The following is a 9246-nucleotide window of genomic DNA, read 5'->3' as shown; positions in this document are numbered from 1 at the left end:
TTGGAGCAACGTCAATATCAATCTTATATCCCCCGTCATTGAGTGTTCCAATGAAGTCACTTGTTTCGACAATTGATCTATCCTAGCATTTATTTCTTCAATAGGTCGTCCAGGTCCACTTTGAAAGTCTCCTTAAATCGTACAAAAAAAAAAATTTTTAATATATATATATATATATATATATATATATATATATATATGTATATATATATGTTCAAACGAGAACGTGGATCATGTTATAATTATATCAAGATATTAGCCATTGATAAATACCATGAGAATGAGGATGTTGTGGCGGTGATGGGGTTGTATAATGACTGGATGTAGTAGACGTTGGATGTATTGCATTTTGACTGAGGCAGCTTTCACCGGTGGCAGAACTTCTACGTGTTTGTTTTGTCAATGGCGTTGTCACTGATACAAAATAAGATAATTTATATGTTAGGAATTACATCGCGTTTATATTATAAGATATTTTATATGTTACGATAATGTACAATGATAATGTATATACAATGATCGCCGTTTAAGATATATTACAACTAAATGCTCTAAAGGACAAAGCTATGATTGTAACTTCACGTTAGAAAGTGGAATCGATCCATAAACTTATTTTATATACTCTCGTAAATGATGTCTCCCAACTTGAAGTCTGGATTCCGTATAATAATAATAATAATAATAATAATAATAATAATAATAATTTTCTAATCTGTATCTCTCTCTCTCTCTCTCTCCCTCTCTCTCTTCCTCTCTCTCTCTCTCTTTTTCTCTTTTTCTCTTTCTCTCTCTCTCTTTCTCTAATGATATAGGTATCATAAACACATAACGGTGCGCGGGCTTACTGACCCAATGATCTCAGCTTAAAAGAGGGATTCTACTTGCGATAAAAAAACTTACTCTGTTTGGCGAGGTAATCATGACTCGTTAGAGGCTGCAGATGAATCTTGTGCTGTCGTAGGTCCGGTATACTGCGCTTGAGATGGGTTAGCATGCCTGAACAACCATGTTTTCAAGGTGTTAACGAACTCGGGAAAAAAAACCAAACGCAACCGCAAAGCGTAACACACCTCGTTTCACTTACAAAGTAAAACTTTTACAAGCAAGAAGAAGGAAGATAGAAAGGGCGGCCAGAGGGGGGTGGGGTGGGGGCGGGCGGGCGTTCGGGGCGAGGGCTATATAAATGTTTCGGTATAATTGTTTCGATAATGTAAAAACCGAAACATCGTATAATATTTCCAGCTGAGAAAGAGTCAAACGTAGTTTCGAACAAATCTACCAGGGATGTGAATGAAAGAGAAAAAAAAAAAAAAAGAAAAAAGAAAAAAAAGAAGAAAAAAAAATGAAAACGCTTAAGACATTTATCTTCAAGAAAGATCCCACTTTCAATAGTTCGAATATTAAGAAAAATAAAAAATCTTCGCACGCATTTTTTCTAATCCTTCTTTAATATGTGTCATCACGCGCAAGATATAATATGAAGAAGAAGAAGAAGAAGAAGAAAAGGAAAATAAAAAAGAAAGGAAGAAAAAAAGAACGAGATGTTCTGATAATGAAGAGAGAAAAAAGAAAAAGAAAAAGAAAAAGAAAAAGAAAAAAAAGAAAAAAAGAAAAAGAAGAAGAAAAAAAATAGGCGGATCGAGAGATGATAATATCCGTATCGATCGAGGGGGGATCTATTATCGTGCAGTAAACCACATTCCTCAAACAGTAAGAAAAAGACAGGCACGAAAATTGAAAGGTCGATTCTGAATAATAAAATACTTAATGGGATATATTATGGGAGATGAGATTGATTTGCTCACCGGTAATAGAATTCAATGTTGAACTCCTTTGCTTCGGTTCATCGAATTCCAAATTTAATGGCGTAACATCTTGACCAGCTTTGTCGGTACTAAATTCTAATATACCGTGGCCGCTACTTTTGTCGCTGTAAATATTAATTTTACATTTAATAAATATACGACATTTCGATGTGAGTGAAATAAATGAATTAAAGAAAAAAAAGAAAAAAAAAAGAAAAGAAAAGGGAGAGAGAAAGAAGAAGAAAAAAGAAAGAAAAAGTGAGCAAATAGAAAGGATAATTACTAGTCTTCTTGATCGTCCTGCAAGGAATCTTGTCGACCGGTAGGGATAAGATTGGTGCCAGGACCTCCTCCAGGTCCTCGACGGTATCTTGGTGGACGGAAGGCGAATCTCCTGGCGTCGACGTCGACGTCGGTTGGAGTGCTGACAGGAAACCTTGCTGACATTGGATCAACACCGGCTTGTTCTTCCTATCAAATGTATAATTTTATATTTCAATAGATCGAAGGATCTCTCTTCGCGGTTTGATTAAAACAAAAAACAAAAAAAAAAAAAAAGAAAAAGAAGAGGAAAATGAAATAAATAAAAAAAAAAAAGAAATAATAAACTTTAATCTTAACTATGGGTGTATAGGACTTACATCTCGCATATTGAATGTAATCTCTAGATTTTGACTGAAGTGATTTGAAAATTCAGGATAAAGTGCCAAAACGTCGAGTAAATCGTCTCTGTGAATCTTATGAAGATCGCAATAGGTCAAAGCACGAACGTTGCACGAGGATTTTCCAACTGTTGGATAAATACAAGGATTTTCACCAAAAATGTCGTCCTTCCCGAGTATGGCCATTACGATGTCGTCCTTTAAAATTTCTATACTTCCACGTGATATAAAGTAAAGGGACGTCAAGACGTCTCCGCGATGGACCAATGTGTCACCCGGTGGTGCATGCGTAGTTTTGAATTTTAAAGACAATGCCCTGCGTAAAGAATTAAATTGAAAAGAGAAAAAAAATTGAAATTATTATTATTATTTTTCTTTGTTTTTTTTTCTCGTTAAAAATTAGAAATTATTTCTCTTTTGATCGATATATCGAACCGTTCACAAGGCGAATCGATTAATTCCACTTTTTGAATTACTTTAAATTCAAGCGTCAACGAGCTTGACGATTGTAATCACTTTTTATATTCATAATAAATTTCCCTAATCTTCAAATAGATCATTCGATATCATTAAAAGAGAAAATTTTTTTTAGATCATCGAATGAAAAAAAAAAAAAAAAATTTATTATCAGAAATCAATCTGATTAATTCCATCCTCTAATGTAAATCATTACAATAATTCATCATTCAAATGTACCAACAAGACCCTTCATCATATATTCTACAATGTTTTTACGAATTTATATTTTAAATGGAAATTATAAAAAGTAATTTATATTATTTTATCGCATTTCTTCATTTATTTTTCATTTTTTCTTTTTAATAGTCAATCCATTTTGGCAAATGAACGATTTAATATATTCGTCGTGATTAAATTTATTATATACCTTAAACAACCTGGACTGGCACCCTCGAAGGCTCTACAATTGTTTAACAGATTTCTATTGAGATGAAGACAAATGTCAGCCTGAAGGCACTCGGGGAATCCTTTGAGTACGCTGTTCATATCAATCCCGTTGGTATAAGTCCAGGCATGTTGAAAATATTCTTCCAAACGTTGTCGAAGTGGATTTGGTATTTGATGGAATCTTATGAATTCTCTAACCCTGAGCATTTGCGTATGATATCTTGCTGTACCACTATACAATCTTTGTATGATCGCCGATACATTGCCAAAGATACTGGCGTACATTAGAGCTATGAAAAAAAAAAAAAAAAAAAAAAAAAAACAACAAGATAAAAAAAAGAAAAGAGAGAAAGAGAGGAAAAAAAAAAGAAAAAGATTATTCAGCGTTACATTATATTTGTAATAATATTATAACATTTTTGTTCGATTGAAATTTTATATACTTACATCCTATCAGCATAACGATAATAGTAAATATTTTTTCAGCGTCCGTATTGGGTGCAACGTTACCAAAACCGACGGACGTTAAACTGCTGAATGTGAAGTAGAGTGCTGTTATATAACGACTCTGAAAAAGTAACGAAAGATAATGTTAATAATTGCAATGAAGTAAATGAAAATTTTCACGATGAGATAGTATAGAGATTTTTTCTACTTTTTTATTTATTTATTTATTTTTCTTTTTCTTTTTTTTTTTTTTCTTTACCTTTATACTCGGTCCACCTGTATTGTTGTGAAAATAAAATTGATGAGTGTCGTTGGCCAGGATATCCAACCAACCGACTTTACTCTTCAAGGTCGGTCTTTCCGCATTTCCTATGGCATACCTTTTGGGGATAGGGGCAAGAAAAAAAGGAAAGAAAACAAAATTCATCAATTTATTTTTATCAATTATTAATGTAAAATAATTTGTATCGTCGTTCGTATCTCTGAATAATGTAAACAGGTTTTCTTATTTTTTTTCTTTTTTTTTTTTTTTTTTTGCCAGGAGTGGCGGACGGGTAAGAGGGAAGGAGAAATTCTTTTTCTTTTTATTTATTTATTTTTTTTTTTTGTTTTGTTTTGTTTTCTAACTCACCATATACAGGCCATCCAATGTGCAATGAGCGCGAAACTGGCCATTAAAAGGAGCAAAACCGCGGCTCCGTATTCGCTGTATCTGTCGATTTTTCTGGCCACCCTAACCAAGCGTAGAAGACGTGCGGTCTTGAGAAGTCCGATCAAGGTCGTCGTCTGAAAAGAACGCGTCATTTTGTCCATCTAACACGGCTGACCGACCATTTCAATTATATCGTTTTCTTTTCTATTTCTGTTCTTTCTCTCCCTCTATCCTTTTATTTTTCTTTCTCTTTCTCTCTCTTTTTCCTTTTTCTCTTTTTTTTTCTTCTTTTTTTTCTTTTTCTTTTTCTTTTTTTTTTTTTGGCTTTATCTCCTTATCTATCTACCGATCGATAGCGCGAACATTGAAAAAGTGAACGTTCAATAGCTCGAGAGCAATGAAATTAATTGATTAATTAATAAATAATTAAGTAAAATTACAAAAAGAAAGAAAAAAAAAAAAAAAAAAGAAAAAAAGAATAATCATATTCGATCGAGGTAATAAATACACTATAATAATTTTAATTAAATATCCAATGAAAACGTTCGATCTAAAAGGACATTTAATATTATTAAAAAAAAACTCGATCGGGAGATATAAATCCTTCAATTTTTTCTTCATTTACTTTCACTTTCACTTTTTCTTTTCTCTCTTTTTTTTTTTTCTTTCTTCCTTTCTCTTTATATTCATGGATAATAATACCGAGTATTCATAGAAAGTTACCGAGTACTGTACGAGATGAACGATGTTCAATATTTCAATGTAAGTAACGTTATAGAGATTACGACAAAAAATGTCAAAGTTCGTCCTCATCTTTCTAACATTTTCTTTTTTTTAATCTTTTTTCCTTCCTTTCGTTTCTTTTTTATTCATCCTATCTCTCTCTCTCTCTCTCGCTCTCTCACTCTCCTTCTCCATTCCCTAGCCAATTTCACTTCTATATTTTATGGAGTAAGATGAATTCTATTCGCGTTGCCATTACCTCGATCGTTACTCGGTTGCGATATATTTATGTAATATATCCATGTATATCGTACCGACCTATATATATATATATATATATATATGTAATAAAGTCGTTCTATACGTTATTACATTTACTAAATGATATGTTCTTTCGTAGTAGTAAAAAAAAAAAAAGAAAAAAATAAAGAAGAGAAAGAAGAAATAAAAATAAAAAAGAAATTTATGTCGAGCGATTGTAACGTTCCAACTTTTTGTATTTTCTTTTCTTTTTTTTTTTCTCCTTTTTTATTTTTTTTTTTTTCTTTTTTTAGAAAATTACCTTGTCTATCGACATTAATTTTTGGCATGATAAATGCTATTATAGGGCAGTGAGCGGGCGGGGCGAGCGGTGAGGAGAAGAAAAGAAAGAAGAAAAAAAAGAAGAAGAAGAAGAAGAAGAAGATGATGAAAATAAGTTAGAGGTTTTTATTACATGCTCCCTCTTTTTATTCCTTACCTGTGATAGATCGATACAAAACTCCTAGGGGCAACTTCCGAATCGAAGAGTTTTCAATGGAAATTCAAATTATCGTAATATATACATCTACCTTATTCTGATTGACAATGATAAAGATAGATAGATTGATCGATCGATCGATCGATTTATCGATCTTTCGAGATCAATCACGGGATCGATCAGTAGTTATTGTGAAATTTCATTTATTAATTTATTCTCGGGTAATGTCAAATTTTTTTTTTCTTCCATTTTTTTTTTTTTTTTTATTGTCGCGTTCAAATTTTCACAAATTACGACGTAAGTGTAATACCATCACGATTTATCGATATGGACGAATCACGTGACGTAACAAGCCAAATTCGAAATAATTTTTTGGCAGTGGATTTTTTTTCTCACCGTTTAAAATCATGTATATATTTCTCGCACACAAACGACGTGTGCGCATATATATATATATATATATATATATATATATGTAACATGTACAATATATATATAAATACAAATCACACACACATATATATATATACATACGTATATATATGTGTGTGCGTGTGTATGAATATGTATGTGTACGTTCGAAGAAGTACAAAATTGATTAAAATTTTTCTCTTAATAAGAAACATATTTTTTTTTTTTTTATTTTCAGCGCATGCAAATCCATAATATATTTGCTCGACATATACATATGGACAAATATACAAATATGTATATACACAAGGCAGATTATTATACGTAGTTGGAAAGACGAAGCGTTCAAGCGACACAAGTAACACAATTTTATATATATACATATATATATATATATATTATAATATATTTATATATATATATATATGGTCGTGTATAATACAATACACAAAGTATTCTTCAATGTATACGTAGTATATATATACGAAACGCATGCTTATTTCATTACTTCGTGATTAATAGATTTGATGTAAGGTCAAAGTCATTTTTTATTTTTGTTTTTTGTTTTTATGTCTAATTAAAAAAAAAAAAAAAAAAAAAAAAAGAAGAAGAAATTTCATATTGCATAAACATTGAACAAATCGCACGCGTTTCGGATTCCACTTATACATGAACTGATTATATGTACATAGATCGTAGTATATAATATTTATACAGGTAGTTCTCAGATCAAAGATATTTCAACATTATTAAGGTTTTTATATATATATATATATATATATATAGGAAAAAGAAATTAAATTTTTTGTTTTGGAGACACAGTTCAATACATTTAAATTGATCAATAATGCAAATCTTTATCAAATGAAATTAATTAATTCATTTATTTTAAACATATATACATACATATCTCTATATATATATATATACAACAAGCAAGAACTATCCATATAATATAATACCACAAATGTAATATTCAGCGTAATTACAAACGTGTCAATGGATCGAAATAATCAGAATTAGGATTGAGATTAGGAAGGATGGATCGATCGGTATTAGATTCATTGGATCAATTTTACAAACGGGGGTTTTTTTTTGTTTTTGTTTTTGTACAGCTTGCAACGAAAGCATAAGAGAATTGGAAGAGTTACGAAAAAAAAAGCTCGATAACGTAAGAACGAAATCGACGTAGTCTTGAAACGTTGAAAAAAATAAAAAAAAAAAAAAAAAAAAAAAAGACAAAAAAGAAGAAACAGGGGGAAAAAATAGGGGGAAGAAAAAATTAAAAAAAAAAAAAAAAAAAGAAGAAAAACAAAAGAGAGATATATCCAGAGAAAATACGGCAAAAGCTTACGTACGATCGTTTCAAAATCCCGCTGTTAAATTTTCCTATTGGATGCTTTGTTTCTCTATTTTGGCCCTCTGCGTCTCTTCTGTGTCTTTGGTGTAAAATACGTCTCTTCGTGTGCTTGTGTACGCGCGCGCACGTGCGCTATTATACGCATAGTTCTTGTGTACGTTCGCACGGACGATTATAACGAAAATATAAGAAAGAAAGAAAGAGAGAGAGAGAGAAAGAAAGAAAGAAAGAAAGAAAAAAAGAAAGAAAAAGATAGATAGATAGATAGAGAGAGAGAGAGAGAGAGAGAGAGAGAGAGAGAGAGAGAGAGGAAAAAACGACCCTATAAATATTTAGTTTCTTAATTACGAGCATTTCGTCACTCAAATAATTTAAAATAGATATTTTCGAAATTAGATAAAAAATCAAAAGAATTTTAATATTACTTTCTTCCAATTTATTCATTAATTGTTTTATTCTTTTTACCGTGAAGATTTAAGTGTTCCGTTATCGTTAATCGAATTCGTCGCGTGTAATATTTAAAACGCGGATTAGAAAATGAAGAAGAAGAAAAAAGAAAGAAAAAAATAAATAAATAAATAAATAAACAAATAAATAAATAAACAGAGAACGTGCATCGCAAAGAAAAATAATTTCCATTCGTTAAGCGTGCGATAATGCGTGCCCGTGATATAATAGATATAATTTTAATTAATTAATTTGGATAGTATCGATCGATGATAAGAAACGATGGATGGATGCATCGAAACGCTCGTAAAGAATCTTTAAAACAACTCTGCAACCCCTAATTAAGCGATTAGAATGTTTAATGTATATTTATATTTATTTATTTATTTATTTATTTATTTCTATTTATATATATATATATATTTTTTTATTAATACTTAGCACTGTATATTTATATAGTTTTTGAAAGAGGACATATAGAAAAAAGAAAAGAATTTTTTTTTTTTAATTTATCGTGTTATATTATAAAAATTTGCGGAAACTGAGATATAGAAAAAAAATAAAAACAAAAAAGTATATATATATATATAACAATAATAAAGGTATAAATAAATAAATAAAAATAAGAATGATAAATCAAACGATCTAAAAGCATTTTCTTTTTTTTATCCGCATCGCTTTTAATGAATTAAAAGCATTGAATGTTGACTGTATTGTAACGGGAGAGGAAAAAAAAGGACGAAACAAATAAATCGTAATTTAATATTTCATAAAAATCGTAAGCTAACTAACTACTAAATGATAACTATGCAATATATGTATATATATATATAATAATTATTCTTAACAAATATTGATAATAGATATAAATTTGTTCATATTTTTCGTTCAAAGGAAATTTCTAACGGAATAACTACTACGAATTCTAACTAATTCGATACTAATTGTAAAAAAAAAAAAAAGAAAAAGAAGAAAAAAAAAATCAAAAAGGGTTTATAAAACAAAATTCAATTCAATGCAAAGATCAATATTTGTCAGGGGACAATCATCTAATAGTCATTCGCTAATATATCTATCAAAAATTATTATATATT

At 30.0% G+C, this 9246-nt stretch overlaps 1 protein-coding gene across 15 annotated transcripts in view; it reads right to left on the bottom strand.

The window, feature by feature from the left end:
* The window catches only part of sei (potassium voltage-gated channel seizure), a 150364-nt gene that overhangs the window by 7969 nt on the left and 133149 nt on the right, over nt 1-9246 (bottom strand). For 14 of the 15 annotated variants that reach the window (XM_035871378.2, XM_035871383.2, XM_035871380.2 and 11 more), the window contains 10 exons: nt 4452-4606; nt 4080-4200; nt 3821-3941; nt 3354-3663; nt 2447-2783; nt 2089-2276; nt 1806-1930; nt 901-996; nt 274-414; nt 1-131 (listed from right to left, as the gene is read on the bottom strand). The exon at nt 1-131 is cut by the window's left edge and continues 200 nt beyond it. In XM_035871378.2, the coding sequence (XP_035727271.1) occupies nt 1-131; nt 274-414; nt 901-996; nt 1806-1930; nt 2089-2276; nt 2447-2783; nt 3354-3663; nt 3821-3941; nt 4080-4200; nt 4452-4606 (1725 nt within the window). The remainder of the gene's footprint in view (nt 132-273; nt 415-900; nt 997-1805; nt 1931-2088; nt 2277-2446; nt 2784-3353; nt 3664-3820; nt 3942-4079; nt 4201-4451; nt 4607-9246) is intronic. The other variant, XM_035871389.2, reaches the window with a different exon arrangement.

Source organism: Vespa mandarinia, chromosome 1, assembly GCF_050613455.1.
Source record: "Vespa mandarinia isolate Hongniang chromosome 1, ASM5061345v1, whole genome shotgun sequence".
NCBI lineage: Eukaryota > Metazoa > Arthropoda > Insecta > Hymenoptera > Vespidae > Vespa > Vespa mandarinia.
Note: the sequence above shows the minus strand (reverse complement) of the source record. Positions and strands in the feature narration are given on the sequence as shown.